At 33.9% G+C, this 20,557-nt stretch overlaps 2 protein-coding genes across 13 annotated transcripts in view; one reads left to right on the top strand and one right to left on the bottom strand.

Moving 5' to 3' along the window:
- The window catches only part of LOC126871797 (atlastin), a 27,051-nt gene extending 9,083 nt beyond the window's left edge, over positions 1-17,968 (top strand). For 2 of the 10 annotated variants that reach the window (XM_050631032.1, XM_050631034.1), the window contains 7 exons: positions 8,226-8,306; positions 12,588-12,847; positions 13,215-13,994; positions 14,078-14,299; positions 14,377-14,591; positions 14,667-14,733; positions 15,196-16,017. In XM_050631032.1, the coding sequence (XP_050486989.1) occupies positions 8,226-8,306; positions 12,588-12,847; positions 13,215-13,994; positions 14,078-14,299; positions 14,377-14,591; positions 14,667-14,733; positions 15,196-15,453 (1,883 nt within the window). In that variant the 3' untranslated portion in view covers positions 15,454-16,017. Of the gene's footprint in view, positions 1-117; positions 424-6,351; positions 6,431-6,772; positions 7,208-8,225; positions 8,307-12,587; positions 12,848-13,214; positions 13,995-14,077; positions 14,300-14,376; positions 14,592-14,666; positions 14,734-15,195; positions 16,018-16,796; positions 16,828-17,126 lie in introns of those variants that run through there. The other 8 variants (XM_050631040.1, XM_050631039.1, XM_050631037.1 and 5 more) reach the window with 8 other exon arrangements.
- LOC126871810 (uncharacterized) lies at positions 17,646-20,557 on the bottom strand. Of its 3 annotated transcripts, none has more exons than XM_050631069.1 (2): positions 20,371-20,557; positions 17,646-20,035 (listed from the first exon to the last, which is right to left on the bottom strand). In XM_050631069.1, the coding sequence occupies exon 2, from the start codon at positions 20,009-20,011 to the stop codon at positions 19,142-19,144; it is 870 nt and encodes a 289-aa protein (XP_050487026.1). In that variant the 5' UTR covers positions 20,012-20,035; positions 20,371-20,557; the 3' UTR covers positions 17,646-19,141. The 3 variants fall into 3 exon arrangements, with proteins under 3 accessions (XP_050487026.1, XP_050487025.1, XP_050487027.1); XM_050631068.1 differs by having other exon boundaries at positions 20,431-20,557; XM_050631070.1 differs by lacking the exon at positions 20,371-20,557 and adding an exon at positions 20,158-20,357.

Here is a 20,557-nt window from a genome sequence, read left to right as displayed (position 1 = left end):
ATTCGTAAAAGGTTGAGAAACACTGATACGGAGAGGGATGGTTTCTTAAATAAATATCTTGCCATGAAAGCACATCGTAACTTGGTGCACCACGGATTCGATCGTTAACTCCGCAGTTTTATAGCTGCCGCTAACCGTGCGCCGATCTAAAAGTTCTGCCGAAGCAGCCGACGACGCTGACGCGTCGCTTTGATTGCGATTCTTCTTGTTCGGTCGAGGCTCGTAAATCGGTAACGTTCGCGGAAACGCGAACGAACGCCGAAACAACCTAAACGGGGATATCGTGAATAATGAAGTATCACGAACAGGCACACGTGTTTTTAGAAAGGAGAACGCGTCAGTTTTTTTGACGTTGCCGTCTGGTTAAGTGGTACGTTTGTTTCTATGTTGCACGCAGCTATACCTTCTGTTCACGTCGCTCAGGTAGGTGACCTCACCTAGCGTCTTCGGACGCTGCATTTTTGATAAAATGTTCTCTGCGATAACGATAATTCCTCTTCGATTTTTTGAAATATTATACGTTTACGAAAGATTAGAGTTTGAAAATATCAATCTGTGTGCATAGAATTTGTATACATGTATAATACGAAGTGTCTGTGTATTCCTTCTTTATAGCGATAAAATAATTTGTCAGAGGATTGTTTTTTAGTTTTTTACTACTTTAATTTGCTACTCTTTCGAGTGAATTTATTCTTGAATTGTAATTTTCGCACGTCAACGTATATTTAAAAATTCTAGAAAAATAAGTAGCGAAAAAATGTACTGCCGATTGTTGTTTAGTTGTATTTAACTTTCTAGCGACTGTTATTTAGTTATATTTGACTAGCATTTTGCGTTGGGTTACTTGTCTTTAGAATATTTCCGCTTTATTTGCATTCCATATTTTATATGATAAAGAACATCGACAAATATGTCGTATAATATATGTTGTACAATATAAATCGCCTGAAATTTTCAGTTAAAAGGTATAAACTAGAATTAAAGAGTCTGATCGAAATGTGATTTATTAATTATAACTATCTACGCTTCAACGATAACAGCCGAGGATTAAACTTGACTCTGAAGGTTAAATTTCACTATTTTTGCCATTAAATTTCACTTTCGTGCACCTTGGAAATCACCTTCAGCGATAAACCTCGGCTAAATAACTCTCGGATTCTGTTCATTTCTTTTTTTCTACTTCTGTCATAACAGCTAACGTCATATCGTGATCGCGTATAAAAATTGACGATGCAAAACAGAATAATTCAAAGGTCAAACAGTTTAAAAGTCGAACAATATGATTCTCATGCTTAAACGATTGCAACTCATCGCAGCGTACTCAGGAATATGCATAATATGTAGATATATGATACAAAAAATATTGTTTTATGTCAATTACCTTTTTCCCCGAAATTTTTTTAAGTAAACATTATAAAAGACCGAGATCATACGTCAGGAAATTAATACGTGTTTACTCGAGAGCGAGAGACGTTTGAACATCCACTCTATTCATTTTACACAAATATTTGCTTGCTGCTCAATAATCGTAGTACTTCAATTTTTGTTTACTGTGTCATCATCGATTGCATCGCCGTACGTTAGTTTTACTATTGCAGGTTACGAAACAAATGATACGAAGATAAGAACGATTTCTATTTGTAAACATATTAATTGTATCGTGTAGCTAAAGAATTATCAAATCCGATTTTTTTATTTTATATTTTTTATTTTGTTCTGTTTGGATTTTTTAAATTATCGTTATCACTCGTTTTACGCTTTTTCGTATATTCCTATCATTCTCTCGTAATTGCGAATATTGCAGTTATTTACTCTCTGTCATTTTTACGCAATCCTGTCGAAAGGAAGACTTGCAATCTACTTTATAATTTTCCTTTCCCTCCTCTTTTTCCTTTTTCTTTTTTTTTTTTTTTTTTTTTGTTTATTCTTTTATTTTTTTTTCTTTTATATTTCTGTTTGTATTTCACTTTTACAAGCCATTATTCATCCACTTTCCCGTCTATGACTATGCATGACCGATATATTCCACTTCGCTTTGGTATGCATTAACCTGTTACTCTATGATGTGCAACGCGAGCAAATCGATCACTTGTCCGATCGATCGCCGCGCGCCAGAGAGCAAAACGATAATACTCGACGGTTGATTTCTTCTCTCCTCCCTCTTTCTCCTTCCTCCTTCCTTTTCCTACGTTCTTTTCTACGCTGCGTAAAATTGAAGTAAAGCTACCTGAAGGAAATTAGAAGTAGACACCGAGCGTAAAATTTCTACGCAGAATGTTAACATCCAATGATCTGGCCACTAACATCCATTCGTCGTAGAGTGACGACAACTATCAGACGGTTGGAGAATTGTAATTTACTCGCCGACGTAATATCTGTCACAAACAGTATCTTTTTTGATCCTGTATTTTTCTAGTTTATGGCCTGTGTTTACGATGAAACAACCATAAGCAAACATTGATGGCAGAATCGTAACTGTTGTAGCGTACGGATGATCATCGTCAGCTGGATTCTCTAAATGTTTATCGTCATCTCGTATAAAGCGGAGAAACGAGGGAAAAAATAGAAATTTATCGTTATCCATTCTTTATTTTAGAGAAGATAATAGTAAAGTATCCTGTTCTTTCGAATCCCATTGGTTTTTTGTTAGGCTCTATCTTTACGAACAAGAGAAAAACATGTTGTATTTGCAAATATACTTTTTTTCATCGTCGGAATTATCCACGTTTCATTACCAATGAAAACTGATTTTAAGGCAGACATTTAAAAAAAAATGGCTCAAGGATCGAACGCGAAAGAGACGAAATAGAAAACGATTCTAACTAGCTCGGGCATATAACGAAAAATACGAAAACTAACGGAACTATTGTAACGTCAATTCACATCAGAGACCAGGCCACACACCGCGGACAGGATGGCACCCAGATGTCTGCAGATTCTTGGTGCGCACCCTCAATAGTCTTAAGTACCCACCAGGGGTCTTGGCATTTTCATAGTTAAGGTCCTTCGGACCAAGCGAGTATTTCTGTCTTAGATCTCCCTTTACTTTTATTGTCTACCACGTGTTAGCTTAGAAAGTTGGTTTTCTTCGCATCTGGTATGTTCCGTTAGCAACTTTCTCGCGAGGGCGGCTAAACCCTTCCTGGTCCACCAACCGTCTTATTATCCAATCGGAGACAGTGTCTACTGCCCTCACTTCCTTAACCAAAATTGTCATCAACAAATCCGATAGTCCCGTGCCCTTAAACACACCCATCCCTAGCCTTCCTCAGACATAGTATCGCCAGAAAAACTCACTTATTCTGTATCCTTAGAATAGTCAACATATCTATACCGGTCTCTACCCTTATAACAGTCGCGTATTTAACGTATCGTTGTAACTAAGTCTTACATAACGTGGATGGAGTGAATTGTGATTTATGTTAATTCAGTGTGTGTTACATTGTGATTGCTGAATTGATAATAAAGTTTAATTAAAACAAGGTTAATAGTTGTGTTACGACTCAGCTATTTTATTTCACCAACCAACCCCAAAAAATTACGTGACACTATCGTCGTTGATAACTTAGCGGTAAGTTAGAAAGAACAGATCGAGCAAGTATAGGTCAATACCATTTATCGAAGCCGTTTATACGGTCAATGTTTACCATTACACTTGCACCAAATGTTTACCCGAATTTCCACCGAATCTCCCTTAACCTGATTTCGCTTAGCTAGGCCAAACTTTCATTCGCCGTCAGTTCCAAAGCTAAATAATACTTGGAATCTTCTTCGACAACGAACCTGAAGATCCACCGATATGTTCAAAAAATATCCCGCGATTTTAACCAAGATCCATGCCGAGTTAAACAGACCCGAACAGAGAGACCATTAAGGTTGCGTTTATCCTCCGAAAAAAAAAAAAAGGAAAAAGGTACACACATATACAGGTTGTTCGCGTATTAGTCGCCAGGGTTTTTCTTCTAATTAATAGATTTGTAAGAAAAATCCAAAATAGGAAAAGACAAAGTTTTATTGTTTTTAGACTGCGAGTGTCCTATCAAATTAATCAAAACAGCAGAACCTAGACATTCGTCTTCTTCCTAATAAATATTATAACGTGGCCCGTAAACCAAACCTAATTCTTATCTTCTGTTTATAGTTTATATAGATTTGGGTTAAGTGCCGTTTTATTCGGCTGTCGTGAAGCGGCTGCCAACTATACCTACGCATACGCTACGGCGGAAGTACAATTTTAAGCAAAATTCAGGGTACTGGTACCGACAGTTTTTTTACGAATATCTCGGAAACTAAGGTCGATCGGCGATTATACGTAGAAGAAAAAATTGTTCAAAATATTGGTTTCTACAACATATTCAAAGATCATCGAAATCGGTATGGTGGACGATCGATAATTACCAAAAATAGTAATGTTTGGTAATGTTTGGTAATAAAATCAAAAGTTTGATAATGTGACAGGTTGACAAGATATTGCATTTTAAAATTACTCTCGTGCGAAAGAGAAAACACGTGACTATCGTATCTTGCATCTGTGGTCTTTACGTAGTGCATATATGTATATATTTTTCTTTTTATCGTGTAATTTATATTTTACAATTTATCCAGCTGAACATTCGGTAAATTTTTCTAGCTTAATATGCATATATATTCGGAAGAAATATTAAGTGTTTAAATGTTTTGAAAGTATACTTTTGTGTGTCATTGTGTCTGTCTTGATTGCGTTATTTAACAAATCATTATAAACACCGTGGTACGCGATAAGTATGGATTAGATTATTCCATAACGAAGTGATCTCCGGATACGGCGTAACGCGATGACTGATTGGGGATTGGGGATCGAACGATCAAAATATTGGCTTCCAGTGATTCTGAAAGTGTAATGTATATACGAAGATTGTTATTGAGATCGATAGTCACTAAAATGTCTTAGAATTCCTAGAATTATCAAAAAGCGTAGAAAATATTCATTCGTAATATTCGACGATACACCGATCTATTGCAATATTAACAGATAATCGAATAATCGTTCTAAAGAATCTCAAAAAGTAAATAATTATATCCAGAGCAACGAAGGCGATTATCACTTACTGTATAAACGGTACTGTTTACGGTATCCTTAAAGCGTAAACTCTCCTCAGTGGCTAATAGTCTCTTAAAAGATCTAGAAAATTCACGTCTTCAAACTTTTTAAGTTAATAATAACGTACAATTTTTAACGAATAATTTATTCGAGCGTAGTAAACAGTACATTGGTAAAACACGCCAAGTGTGATATTACGTTCGGATCTGGGCAGACACTAAACACCTACGTTCACACTATAAAAGTCAGAATACATTAACAGCTAACTGGAATGTACAAAAGTACATTCTAAAACATACGTAGTAACCGATGAGAGGATTTGGGAATTTAATATAAAACTTTCAACATACAGGGTGGTTGGTAACTGGTGATACAAGCGGAAAGGGGGCGATTCTGCGCGAAAAAAGAAGTCGAAAACATAGAATAAAAATTTTTCGTTTGAGGCTTTGTTTTCGAGAAAATCAATTTTGAATTTTCGTTCGGTACGCGTGCGGTTCGTTATAACGGATCTCACTGCAGATCGTTGTCTCGATGGAAAAATTGAAAAAAGAAATTTTTATTCTATATTTTCGACTTCTTTTTTCGCGTAGAATCACCCCCTTTCCGCTTGTAACACCAGTTACCAACCACTCTGTATATAAAATTAATTAATTCGTCTTTTTCCTTTAAGCATTCCTTTGTCTCTTCTCATACCTCCACCACGTACGTGTTCCGTGTATGTATATATATATATATATATATATATATATACACATAATGTAATATCGTGGACAGATTGCCTAAGAAATATCGGGTGAACTATAAACAACGTTGCGAGAAAGCCGAAGTGCTGACAGACCGAGAGGGTCGAGAAACTTCAATGGGCCAAGCGGCCCATCAATGTATCGTCGGTCCTTCGGTCGAATAGTTACGCGGGAAAAGGTGTGCGCGATGACGATCGTGGAACACGTACGTGGTGGGGGTATGAGAAAAGACAAAGGGATCCTTAAGGGAGAAAGAGGAATTAATCGACAGTCGTTAACCGAGAGTCAAATTGTGAGAAGTCGTTGGTTGAGAGTCAAGTTGCGAGGAGTCGAGAGTTTAGTCGAGAGAGTTGCCGAGTTGTTACGAGTTGTGAATTATTCATTTAGTTGTCTTAGTTACAGCACATTACTGTATTTAGTTTATCGTTTCCTGGTTAATCCATTGTAAATAGATCCATCTGTGAATAAAAAAGTTATCATATAGGATAGAAATCATTGGAAATTTGAATTTATAATATTTCTGAATAAATAAATCCTATAATAATGTTATGCTTATTGCGTAAAACATTTGGGAATTACATTAATGCTGATTGGACACGACTCGATTGTAAGATATCGTATCTATTATGCAAATTTTCGTAAAAATTTTCTATAAACATTCTGACATTCTATACAAATTACACTTTAACGTAATCTGTGCGACGAAAGCTTCGACGATGACGTTGGCCAAATCGTGGCCGTAAATCTGTGAAATGAGATCAGTAAAATTACGTCTATTATTAAAAGTCATGCGTTCGAGTCGGTTTATTCCTGGACGCCGGCATCCGAGCGAATCTCCACGAGTCGATTCTCGTTAATTACTATCCGCGGTGCGTAATATTGGGTCATACGCGGGGCTACTGTCGCGATACAAGGTGACACGCCACAGCACGTCACCCAGGTTTCACCGGTATTCACCGATTGTGGGATACTGCCAACTCTGGTGGACTCCTCCGCTTCTGGTCTGACCACTGTCCATCGGCTGGCCACCACCACACACAGCAGGATATTTCTAGTCGGCTGGCATGTTCGAGTTAGTGTTGGATCGTGTGCGCATCGAGCACCTGTGCGTGTCGGTACAGCCTCGTTTTCTCGCTCGTTCCGCGGACTCGCGATTCCCTTTTTCAGTCGACGAGTGAGGAACGCCGAAAGAAGAGGCTGCTGAAGCCGTTGCATCGAATGTGAAAAACGAGCCACGGCAACATGAGCGACAAGAAGAAGATACCGTCCAGCTGGAAAAGGCAAGAAGAACAAAGCAACAGGCCCAAGGACCCGGTCAGGCCACCGAGGACAAGGGCGCAACAGGCTCGTCACAATGCAGCTATCGATCGACACGACAATCGCGGTGCGCCGTGGACCAGCGTGAAACCAGCTTAAATAGCGGACCGAGACGGGTTTAGGTTTAATCGTATTCGAAAGTTTGATTGCCGCCGGGGATTGGTATTTTGTCAGAAATTTCGGAAGACGATGTTCCAACGAGTACGACGCTGAATCATCGATCGAGCCGAGAATGGAATTTAATCGCGAAACGAAACGAGCTTAAATCGTAGGCAACGAAGTTTGAAGGCAGATATCGAGGCTGAAAATTTGCTCGTTGGAAAGGGAATTGGCTTGTTGTCAAAAGCTACGGCAAGACGCAACAAGAACTCGCGATAACGGAAACGTTTGATCGGGATAACGATGGGTCTGAAAATATACGAAACGTAATGACCGGTCGTACGTGAAGTTCAGGGATTTGATTGGAACATAAATTGTCGATAATTTGCTAATATTTTTGATCGTGACGCGTTCCAAAGTACAGTCTCGTCGTGGAATTAACGTAAATCATTCGATCTATCGTTCGACTACGTGAAACTTGAATTCGACGGGATTAAAATTTTGAATGCGTCGCGTATTCGTAAATAACGAAATTGCGTAAAAGGAGGTACAATGTAGCACGCAAAACTAGCTTTTCAGAACGACTAGAATTTAGTTTCAATCGAACGTGAGAGTTTGGACATGATATTGGCGCGTTTCCAAAACCTCGACAACGCAACAGATTCGCGGCAATGAAATCGTTTATCGGAACGCAGACCTTCAGAGTTCATTGTAATGCCAAACGAATACACAAGCAGCAACTTAGAAAATGTCCGAGTGTCGACGTTCATTACGCGTAACATGCAATAGTTGCTCTTTAATTTTACTTTTCAATGCTTCGATGATCGACGATCGTTGGAATTTTCTTTCTAAAATCTTTCTTTGCTTGACTATTTTGTTGGTTCCGTTCTAACGTCCGTTGTTCGTTTATAGAAATTATTTACGAAGAAAATATTTGCATAAACGAAGTAAATAGACTAAATATGCGTTTCGAAATTTGCTTTCAGTCAAGAAAGTCCCGATGACGACCCTCGATGAAAACGTGAACCGTGTTCCACGGGTGTACACAAACGAACGGGAGGAAGAAGGTGAGTTTCTTTCATTGACTTATTCTTTAGTATGTCTTACAAACATACCCAATGGACCTTTGAACCACAGCGTATTCTTAATAGATCGTCATACAAAACCTTCGTAAGCTTCTAAGAATTTTAAGTCCAAGTATAATAATATATTGCCGCACAATATTTGTTATTATATAATATTGAAAAAACAGTAACATTTGTACTGTGAATTCCTGCTAGTCCGATATTATTTATTTAGAACTGTGATTATTATTTAAATTTTTATTAAATACCACGGTCAACCGATAACTTATGCCGCACGTAACGCTACACATATATATTTTTTGCATACTTTACGATGCACGCAATCTCGTGCAAAAACTATTATCACAGGTTTGCAACGTGGAGAAAAATATAGACGCGTATACAGCGTGTATAATAGTAGCGTTCAGCCAGCGTTCACACGTTGAATACGTAAGCATAGCAACGATCTGCAGTTTTTTTTTTCTTTTAATTAATAACGTCTATAGATTTGCTTTCTTACACTTACGCAGCTCGAATAGTTTTTCTACTCATTGACGTTCGCACGGACTTCTAGGAAAATCAAACTTATTAATACGGACTATCTCTTTAATTGTTACTTTCTAATTATTTTCACTCGTATAAGCAGAAACACTTCGTACGAAGATCGATCGAATTTTCACCATGTTGCAAACATATATTTATATAGACTGTAATTTTGTTTTTTTTTTTTTTTTTTTTTTTATTATTATTACATGGAACTTCGAAAATATGCAGTCGAAAAAATTGCTACTAAATGTTAAACCAAAGATCATTCGTTTTTATCTCGTAAGAGATTTCAGTTATAGTTAGCCTATCACTATCTGTTCTCAGAATCTTGTTCAGTATCTTAGTTCAACATCTCGCAAAATATTAAAAGTACATTAAGAAGATTCAAACGTTCGCCTTCTTTCTCGATAATATTACTCTTTACCGTGCTCGATAATAATTACTTTTGGTTTTCACTTCCGCGTCGTTTAAATCTACCTCGATACACGCAATTGCCCACATACTCTGGATACTCTTGAAATATTTGATAAGAACGTGGCGTACGCGTTGCTTAAAAGTAACGACGATTAATGCGAAAAGCAGTTGTAGCTGCCTTTAGAGCGCGGCAGAATCTTTCTAGGAAACGGTGTGTACAAACACGGCGAGCTACATTTTCACTAGGCCAATTGCATTAGTCAACATCTCGTTTTCAGAATTTCCTTCTTCTTTTCGAGTGTAGCAGAGGCTGGCGACGCGCGTCTGTTAATTAAATTCTCGTATTCCGTTTTTCTCGCTACGTCGCGTCGCCCCGAGTCTTCCGTTCCAGATGAGAAATTCGACGCCCTGTATTCGCGAGTTTAATGCGGTAATGATTCGTGTAAATACAAGATTGCAAGGCACCGATGCGGCTGTGGATGGCAGTCGGCGTCGCGTATTTCACCAGCGACGACGACGACGACAACGACGACGACGTCAACGATGACGAGAGAACTAGCGTTAAAGCACAGAAGGCGGAAGGAGAGGCGAAGAGGTGGAATTAGCGCTCGCGCGAGTATAATTGGCCGTTCGTTCGCAATAAGTAATCGCTCGGGGCTCCTTCGTAGACGTTCTATCGTGTAAAATTGAAACGCTCCACGACTCATGGGAGCTGCTTTTCCAATGGTCTCCGCTTTTCATCTGCTCCGCGTTTCGAACGCTCTTCGCTTTAAACGAAATTGTTTTCTTTATGCTTGAAATTGTCACTATTCGTATACTATATAACGAATTGCGCGAAGTCTTGATCGATTTTTTGAATTATGAACAGCGCGTTGATAAAAGTAGAGTAGGCTTTTATTGGTCGCTATTGATGAAAAATTTGTTAGGAAGAAGCAGAAATTAAGAAACGAGCTTTCGTAAAGATATTTAGAAACGTCAGATTTATAGCCGATTATTTATTTCCAACTCGTTGATCTTCTTGAAGTGGAATTACGAACAGAATTAAAATAATTATCTCGTGTTATCTCGCGTTATCGAAGAAATTAATTTACTTGGTCTGTAGTGGGTGCAACGTATATCTCGATCGAGATACAGTGATTAATCGTTCCAACAGATTCTTAAAAATTTTGTTAATCGCACCATCATATCGTGATTCTGTATCTTTCTGATAAATCTGACACAAGTATCATGTACTTATTTGCTGATATATTCGAAGCTAGAAAGATGAAAAAGAAGTTTCTTTTAAATAAGGTTTAACACGGTGCTACATAAATCTGTGACATAACGACGTAAGCTAGTTACGTAAGTCGACAGTCGTAAGAAACGAAATACTTTTAAACGATGAATTAATTAGTCATTGCTGATCTTCGTTAAAATCTGTTGAAGTCGATTAAATCGTCACTGATACCCGAAGATACTGTACAGGGTGGTTGGTAACGCGAAAAAAGAAGTCGAAAATATAGAATAAAATTTTTTTTTTAATTTTTTTAATTTTTCCATCGAGACAACGATCTACAGTGAGATCCGTTATAATCAAACGAAAAATTTTTATTCTATATTTTCGACTTCCTTTTTCGCGTAGAATCGCCCCCTTTCCGCTTGTACCACCAGTTACACCAACCACCCTGTACAACTGCAGTTCAAACTTTCGTCTCATAGTGTACAAAGTGAAAGAAATAGATAATCATTTACAAGAGGGCAGATCGATCTGTTGAAGTATTCAGTATGTTTGTGACCAACAGATTTGCGATCGAGGTGCCAGACTAGAATTCGCGTGGTCGTTTCACGCGAATGCAAATGCGTACATAGTCGTTCGTCAATTATAAAAACTGCTTGGAAATCGAGTCGTGAGAAATTTCCACGTATCTCACGTTCTACGTGCAGTCACGTACCATGGAAACTATGCTGGAAAACGAAAGTGTTCAAGACTCTTGAAACCTAGAAGCCGTGTAACAATTATCATTTCACGCGTTATGGTAATCTTTGTGTGACGTTTCTACCGCTTACATGGATATCATTCTTTTTTACCATCACATACGGTTTTTTCACGAATTTTTTTTTGTTGTTACATAAAAACGATAAATAAGAGAAAAATCCACGAATAAGATTGATTATCTATTTTATTCTATATTTTATTAACTATATGAAAATTTATATTCGATATTTACCATTAGCTCTTTACAACAGATCTACTTTTTTCTGAAACAACAAGAAATTCAGATCAAATATCGTTTAATAATCAATATCCGTTACGCGATAGAATTACATATATATAATTGTTTAATTAGATTTTTCAATCGTTATCTTCATCAGACTCTGACATCAATCCTTTGCACGAGTGCGTAAGTTACGTGTCTCGTTGTCTCGTCAAATTGAATCGAATCACGTGGCACAGGTCAGCGTGTTGTTCACGTAAGACGTGAGCAATGATAGTTGATTTCATATAGTTGGCTTTCGTGCCACGTGCGGTGGACTACACCTATTTAGACGTATGTCGGAACGATGTCAGCTATGTCAAGGCCTCTAAACATTACATTTCCCCCCTTGTCGTATGCAGTCGGAGCAAAAGATTTTGGTCGTTCAAGGTCCACGTTGCTTTCCTCTCCGTTATACTTGTTTTCGTTTTTTCGCCCTGCTCTCGTAAAAATCTAACAGCGAGCAATTGTATAAGGAGTTAGTATTTTCATATTTTCATAGAAATTTCATATTCTCAAATTATAATAGTAGATAATATAAAACATCTTCAACAAAAATTTTATTAAAAAATCCTTGAAAAGAAAAACAAAAGTTTGAAGATGGCAAAATGTTTACGATTGATTATAATTCTTGATAATTTTCATTTGTTTGGCGTATGTTTTAACAATAATGGATATTATTACAATGCATGTAATGTGGTAAAGAAACGAACGTAGTTCTAAGAACCTAGAGGCTTATGTTTATAAAAGTTTAGCGATGAATACCTAAGATCATGTATACATTTTGCATAAATAAATACATATATGGTCATATGATGATTCTGTATCATTCTGATGAACTGTGACGAAAAGCTCGTTTGAACACGATGGACCTATGAATTTATAGAAAAATTTGATTAATAATAAAATTACAAAATTAAGGCATTTAATTATATCCCAGAATTTCTAATTTATCCTTATCATATTTTATTCTACCAAGTTACTATACCGTTAACAGCGTGTAATAATAATGATTTTTTCTATGTTTGTTACTTTAGAAATGATATGTAATTATAAATGAATGTGTTTTTTCGCTTCTGGACCTCGCTAGATCGATCTGGTTGGCAAGAAAAAATAGAACGTCTTTCAATGGATAGTCAGGATAAAAAGACATCGGATGTAGGACAACCTGTACAGATCGTACTTGCTCATCCAGACCATAGTTTCGAATTAAACGAAGAAGCCTTGTCAAAAATTCTTCTTGACGATGATATTAAAAATAGGAGTGTAGTTGTTGTGTCAGTAGCAGGTGCTTTCAGGAAAGGCAAAAGCTTCCTGCTTGACTTTTTCTTGCGATACATGAACAGTCAGGTATGTTATTATTACTGGTAAAATCGAAATATTAATTATAAGTTAGATTGCGGGTATCCTAATGGATTTATGGGAAATTTGAAAATACAAAAATACACAGAATGCATATAAAATGGAAATATATATAAAATATTCAAAGCACTGAGTTGTAATATTTAGCAGATAAAAATGATTAAATTTCTGTTTAGGTTTCATTTACTTAATTGCCTCCGTAGTCTATCTAACAAATATCCGTAGTCTAATTAATGTTTCCAATAATTTATTAGAATACTTATTCAGATGAATAGATAAACTAAACCGAATAATTATTTTTATTTTTTTCCATGCCTGCACGGAACATTGGCTGCGTAATTAACATCGATCATAGTATAATAATAATAACCAGACGGATTCTTGGTTGGGCCAAGATGATGAGCCACTGAGTGGATTTTCATGGAAAGGAGGCTCTGAAAGAGACACAACAGGGATATTAATGTGGTCGAAAGTTTTTTGCGGTACCTTACCGGACGGTGAAAAAGTTGCTGTGATTTTGATGGATACACAAGGTGCTTTCGATAGCCAGTCGACAGTGAAGGACTGTGCGACTGTGTTTGCTCTAAGTACAATGTTGTCATCCGTACAAATTTATAATCTATCACAAAACATCCAAGAGGATGACCTTCAGCACTTGCAACTTTTTACGGAATATGGTAGGCTGGCGTTACAAAAGTCCGGTGTCACGCCGTTCCAGAAGTTACAATTCTTAGTGAGAGATTGGAGTTACCCATACGAAGCACCTTATGGTTCAGAAGGTGGAAAAGAGATACTGAACAGAAGATTAGAAATCTCCGACAAACAACATCCAGAATTACAAAATCTGAGAATGCATATTAAGTCTTGCTTCTCGGAAATATCTTGTTTTCTAATGCCACATCCAGGCCTGAATATTGCCACTAATCCTCGTTTCGATGGTAGATTATCGGAAATTCAACCAGAATTTAAGGAACAGCTCAAAGTGCTCATACCGGTGTTATTAGCTCCAGAGAATTTAGTTCCAAAGAAAATCGATGGTCAACTTGTGAAAGCAAGGGATTTGTTGGAATATTTCAAAAGTTACATGAAAATTTACAAAGGAAACGAACTTCCAGAACCAAAAAGTATGTTAGTGGTAAGTTTTCGTTTACTATATATTTAATTTTATGGTTCTATGCCTTACTGGTGAATTTGTTATGGTATACGTTCTATTTTTAGGCAACAGCAGAGGCAAATAATTTGGCTGCGGTAACGGAAGCGAGAGAATTTTATATACGATTAATGGAAGATGTCTGTGGATCAAGAAAACCATATTTAACAACAGCACGTTTAGAGACCGAGCATGCACGTTGTATGGATAAAGCTATGTGCATATTTCAAAATAAAAGAAAAATGGGCGGAGATGCATTTAGTCAAACCTATATGAAAAAATTATGCGAGGTGAGAAACTGTTCGAATTTATGCTTACCTGATATTTCATCTTGATGCTAAAAATGTTAATACATGATTTATTACAGGATATGGATAAAGCGTTTGTTCATTTTAAAGCACAAAATGAAAGTAAAAATGTTTTCAAATCAACAAGAACCGCAGGAGTATATGGTGCAATTGTTGCCATCATGTACTTTTTATCCTCAGTATTTGGTTTTACTGGCTTATATTTGCTAGCAAATATTTGTAACTTCATCATGTGCATCTGTATATTAACCCTCATGTTATTGGCATATATTAGGTATATACATAATAGTAATTTACATAAGTACTTTGCAATTTTGATTTAACTATAATTATTCTTTCATCGATATAGGTACAGTGGCAATTACGACACACTTGGGGTAGTAATAGATGAAGTGGCAAACACTTTATGGAATAATGTAAGTAATGTATATTTAATTATCTACGTATAACAGATATCCGTAAAATCTCTATAGCTATAAAATTAATAAACTTAATTTATTTATTAATAACGCTAATTCCACGCGTTAAAATGATGAGAAGTAATTTGCATATGTATAATTAGATACTTTCAATTAGTATCCAGTTTTACATCGATGTACTGTGCACACATTTAATCATTCACATTACATAGCTATATCATATGAATAGAAATTTACACAAGTTCTTTTTATAGTTTTGCGACTTAAAATATGTATATCAAAAATTGCATTATCTTTAAAACCTCATATATTTAAAATATTACTTAAAATATTACGCACGCTAAATTTTAATGATGGTATTGTATGTAGCGCAAGGTATTAACTGGGTAATGTAAATAATTGCTGCTCATCATTTCACCATATTTCCTGATTCATACCTTCCACATATGATTTCTACAGGTCCGAGATATGGGTGTACTATTCACTGTACTTACACTTGCTGTGGCTGCTGCTTCATCATGGTTTATAATTTTATATGGTTTCATTTCATTTCCACTTCCTTCTCCACCTTCGTCTTCTACACGTTTTAGTTTTGGAGATATATCTAATTTTTGGGAACATTTATATTCTATTGTTGAGAAGTATCAAATATTCAAATATATCAACTATTACTTCGGCAATTATATAGAAAAGGGCACACCTCACCGATTTCAATAAGCTTGAAATATGTTGTCAAGGACAACATTCTGAACAATTTTTTGCTGTACATTTAATTACCGCTCGGCCTTCATGTCCAAGATATTCACAAAAGCTTCAATTAAATTTAGTTACTATTACATTTCATTCATACAACATAATAAGTGATCGCATTTTTATATGACCCAACCTAAACTGAACTCCAATCCATAGCCCATTCATTTTTATTTTTTATTTGCACAATATCAAAAATAGTTTTCTTTCACCAATGAATTAAACTTAGGTTGGGCTATATAAAGATACCCGCCTACTTCAGAGTAGAGTGTAATCTTAACATGAATCGTATTGAGGTTTTTTGCAAATATTTCAGAAATTAAGGCCGAGTGACGGTAAGATGTACAGAAAAGAAATTTTTCCGAATGTTGACTTTAGCGACCTTGACAACACATTCCGAGGTCATCAAAATTGATAAGGTGTGCCCTTTCCCATATAGTTACCATTAATTCTTATACTAGCTCTGAGTTCTTGCAATTCCTTTTTACATTACTATTCGTCCATTTTTTTTTTTTTTTTTTTTTTTTTTTAGAGATACTTATATAATCTAACAAATATTATTATTAATAATATTTATAAATTATAGATTAAATTTCTACTCTTCTCTTTTTTTAGAATATATACATTACTTAACAGATACTATTTTTAATGATGTTCCTAAATTATGTGATTCCTGTTTAGATTATTATTCCCTCCTTTTTTTCAGGATATTTACAGTACTTCACACACATTATTTTTGATAGTGCTTCTAAATTATACGATTTCTCTTTGACGCATTATTCCTCTCTTTTTTCTGAATATTTACAGTACTTCACAAACATCATTTTTTAGAGTGCTTCTAAATTATATGATTCCTGTTTAATTGATTATTCCTCCCTTTTTTCAGAATATTTACAATACCTCACAAATATCACTTTGTTTGGTATTTCTAAATTATATAATTTCTGTTTAGATTATTAGTCTAACCCTTACAGGATATTTACAACATCTCATGAACATTGCCTTTAATAATATTTTTAAATTATACGATCCCTGTTTAAATTATTATTCCCCCTTGTCTTAGATATTTAAATTATCTGACAAACATTCTTTTTGATAATACTTCTAAATTATGTGATTACAATCTAGATCATTGTAAATCATTTTAAATGTAGTTGAACTGTTCTAACATTTGCATATATATTCTATCTTCTATATTCTGTATATATTATATACTCTAATCTTTATTACTTCTAATGTGTTACATTTTTCACTTATATAAATATTGCCTTTAATATTATGTTACTATTTTTTTTCCTCCTTAATGTAAGCTGAATACTAACAGGAGCGAATGTACAAAAGGTATGGGGTTTGCTTATAATTAATTTAGAAATAAAAATAATTCTTATTCCATATATTCCAGTTTGAAAAAAAGTGACTTTCACGCACAATTCATTTATCTTTATAAATTTTATCAAAGTTATAACGTTATATTTATAATTAAATAATCATTTTTATCATTAGATGTCATATATGTCATATTGTTTTCCATTTATAAACTAGAGTATATAAACATCAGTAATTGTTTTATACTAAATTTACATTAATTTGCAAATTATGCTTAAGTATATTAAAGAAAATGCACTTTTGTTTCTGTTCAGTTAATTAAACCAGTCTATCAACAATTTGTGGAGAAGTCAGTGTCTGTAGCAGTGGCTCAAGCTGCTGAAATGGCTACAAATACAACAATGAATGCCACTGCCACTGCCAATGGCAAGCCTAAACTATCATGATGTTCATTCCCTTTGTGTCCCAATTTCGCAAGTGCATTAGAAACATACATCAATGTATTAAAACCAGTAAGTGACATAACAAAATTTCATTGTTTTGACCATGTAATATGAGGCCATAAATAGCTTTTTCTTTGTTAAGTCACAAGGAAATACTGTACGTTACATATTTTAATTTAAAGTGACTGTGAATGTATATACAATATATTTTGATTACAATTCCTTGCTAGATTGTTGAAAATCATCATTATTAGTATTGTCTATGATTGATATTACATTTGTTAGAAAAATAAAATTCCATAGTTACTGGTAAAGATAGTTTGGATGAAAGCTATTGTTCTGGGGTTGTTAATGTTTATCATCAATTTTAATTTTTTTTATATTGAAATATATGGATATATATACATACATAAAAAACAAAGTGTAAAGAAGTCTTTAGAAACAAATACGTTTACATTTTTTTTTTATAATATTCAATTCATGTTTAACTTTTTAGTTAGAGGAATATACGTACTTAAACGCATTTCAAGGTCACAAGGAAACGTGGTAAAATATTTTTGAAACGAAATTTTAATAAAACACACTTTGTATATTTATGCATTATTCTATGTATATGTACTAACATACCTAAATTATATCTGTGCCAGATTTACCCTACATCAGTTACTATTGTATTGTTTAATTTTTTTTAATAAACTGAAGTGTAAATACTATTCACTGTTCTTCACATTTAATAAATTTTAAATAAAATTGATAATGTATTTAATTACAATGGATTGAAAATACATATATGCCATGTAGTATATATTTTATTAGACTTAGCATTAAATAACTTTACCTTAGATTATTATTTTACAAAATATCAATTATGTACTAACAAATTTTTGAAGGATTGTAAATATAATAATAGTTTTATTTCTTTCCTTATTGTAAGAATAAGGCTTTTATCATAACAGACTAGAAAATTCAAAAAGTTTTATACTTCAGGCTTGTTTCTGTAACACTCCATTGCATGTTCTAATGCAGCAATCCATAGTTTCAGAAGGAAAGATTGCAGAAAAGGTTTTATATTCTAATATTCTATGGTGATAGTTTTAAAACATTAATTATCTATTTGTGCAGTTACTAATGGTCACATTTATTTCAACAAGAAAATGTTATACATTCTGAACGCTTAACAAATATACTTTCATACATTTATTATGTATATGTAATAATATTTATTTTAATGTAACTTGCAAGCTATAAAATCTATTGTTATTTTGCTTCTACATTTTAAAATAATATTTAAGTGGTTCTAATCTTATTTTCTCAAAATACTTATAGATTCCATAATGTTTTCTTTAATAAAATTTTTTCAAAATAAAAGCACAAAATAATAAAAGTGCCAATATATACATTTGAAACTAATATTTTTAGAGGTATGTATTAATATACGATTTATATTTTGTTAAATAATAGGGGGAGGTTTATTATTCTAATTGTCTTATATTCTTGTTCCAATATTTAATCAATTTTGCAATATAATTATAAATGCAAGAAATAAATTGTTCTCTTGATGCATCATGTATTTTTGAATAAATTATACATAATGTAAAAATATTTCTGTTACTATTAATGTGCATATGTACATAATGTGCATAATGTACATATAAGCTACAAGAGAAATACAAAACATGTAAGAATAATTTAACAATAATATAGTTACATAGAATTACAAAGTTACATATTTGTAACAAATTCTTAATGTTGTAATTTTAAAGTAATACATTACTTGTAATATGTAAATTATTGTAGATAAAAATAAACACTTATTTTTTTATTTACAAAATGAAAAATGTTTATTTTTTTTAATCCTTTACAGGTAAACGTATCAACATAATTTTTTAAGCTTTGAACATCTTTTTTACCATATCTTCAAATTTCTGGTTGGCCTCTTGTAATTTTGTATTATATATTGTAAGTTGTTCTTTTATTGCTTGGTTATGTGGTTCTAGACTAACAGCGTATTTTAGATCAGTAACAGCATTTTCTACGTCTTTCAAATTTCCACGTGCCACTCCTCTTCTGTATAATGCTTTAACGTTGTTAGCTTCTTTATTTAGAATTTTATTACATAAGGATATGGTATGTTCATAATTTTTACGACTTAATTGACACCCAGCCATATTGTTATATAATATAAGTCTTAAATTATTAATTTTAGTTTCTAATGTCTTATCTAATTCTAAATCCTGAATTGGCTCTAATGTTATTAGAATTTTACAGGCTTTACTAAATTTATAAAATGCATCCACGTATCTATGTTTCTGAAATAAACATACACCTGCTTCCTTATATGTTAAAGCTATCGAATACTTGTCTTGTGGCGTCCATTCCCAAATTGGTTTATATGGTTGCATTTTATTCAATGTTATTTCGAACTTAATAACTAAACGATCATCAATGCCTTCTAACATTATATCTATTGTAACTAAACTTTTTTCTAACACCATCATCATTTGTATTGCTCGCTCAATTTGACGATCTATTTCACAATTTGCTTCACCTATAGTTAACATTTTTTTACTTATACCATGTAAAATCTGCGAGTTAAATTTGTTTTTCAAATCCTCTACAGACGCATTGATAACGTTTATGTTTTCAATAACAACTTCACAAGAAGCGCATTCAGTCGGTTTTCTCGAGAAAGTTCCTGGCTTTATTATATCTTTTCTTACAATATTATCTGCCGATTTCCACGTTTGAAGTAACATCTTTTTTATTTTATTGGTCTTTACCTATATTAAGTAATATAAATTTATATGTCAGTTGATTTCATTAACCCTTAAACTGTAAAAGTATATTATGCCCGGGCTCTTTCGATAGAGTCGAGTATCTAACAAAGTAATAGGTAGAAAACCTTATTTTCCTCCCGTTTTAAAGGTTATTCGATAAAGATTGTATGATAACCTTAATTTAGAACGTTTGAACATGTTATATGAATTTTTTGGGATTTTTTAAACAAGTATCATCTACTGAAACATGCATCGAACATGAAAGACCCAAGTTTATAGTTTGAGAGTATCGTAAAAACGTTTATAGTCTAAAGGTTAGTATGAATTTATTGACCTACATATATAATCTATATAATGTATATTATATTGTAAACATATATATTGATAAATATACGTACTTCATATGCAATTAATTATACATGTTTCACATGCAATTAATAATATTTACGAAATAAACAACGACGCGTCACTATGACGTTTCATCTAACCTTTACCAGATCTCAACTGTGACTCCAAAATCCAAAT

The sequence above is a fragment of the Bombus huntii genome, chromosome 12 (assembly GCF_024542735.1).
Source record: "Bombus huntii isolate Logan2020A chromosome 12, iyBomHunt1.1, whole genome shotgun sequence".
NCBI lineage: Eukaryota > Metazoa > Arthropoda > Insecta > Hymenoptera > Apidae > Bombus > Bombus huntii.
This window is presented reverse-complemented; position numbering and strand designations above follow the sequence as displayed.

Coding starts and splice junctions, on each gene's coding strand:
- LOC126871810 (XM_050631069.1), bottom strand. CDS start 20,011: ATGTTACTTCAAACGTGGAAATCGGCAGATAATATTGTAAGAAAAGAT.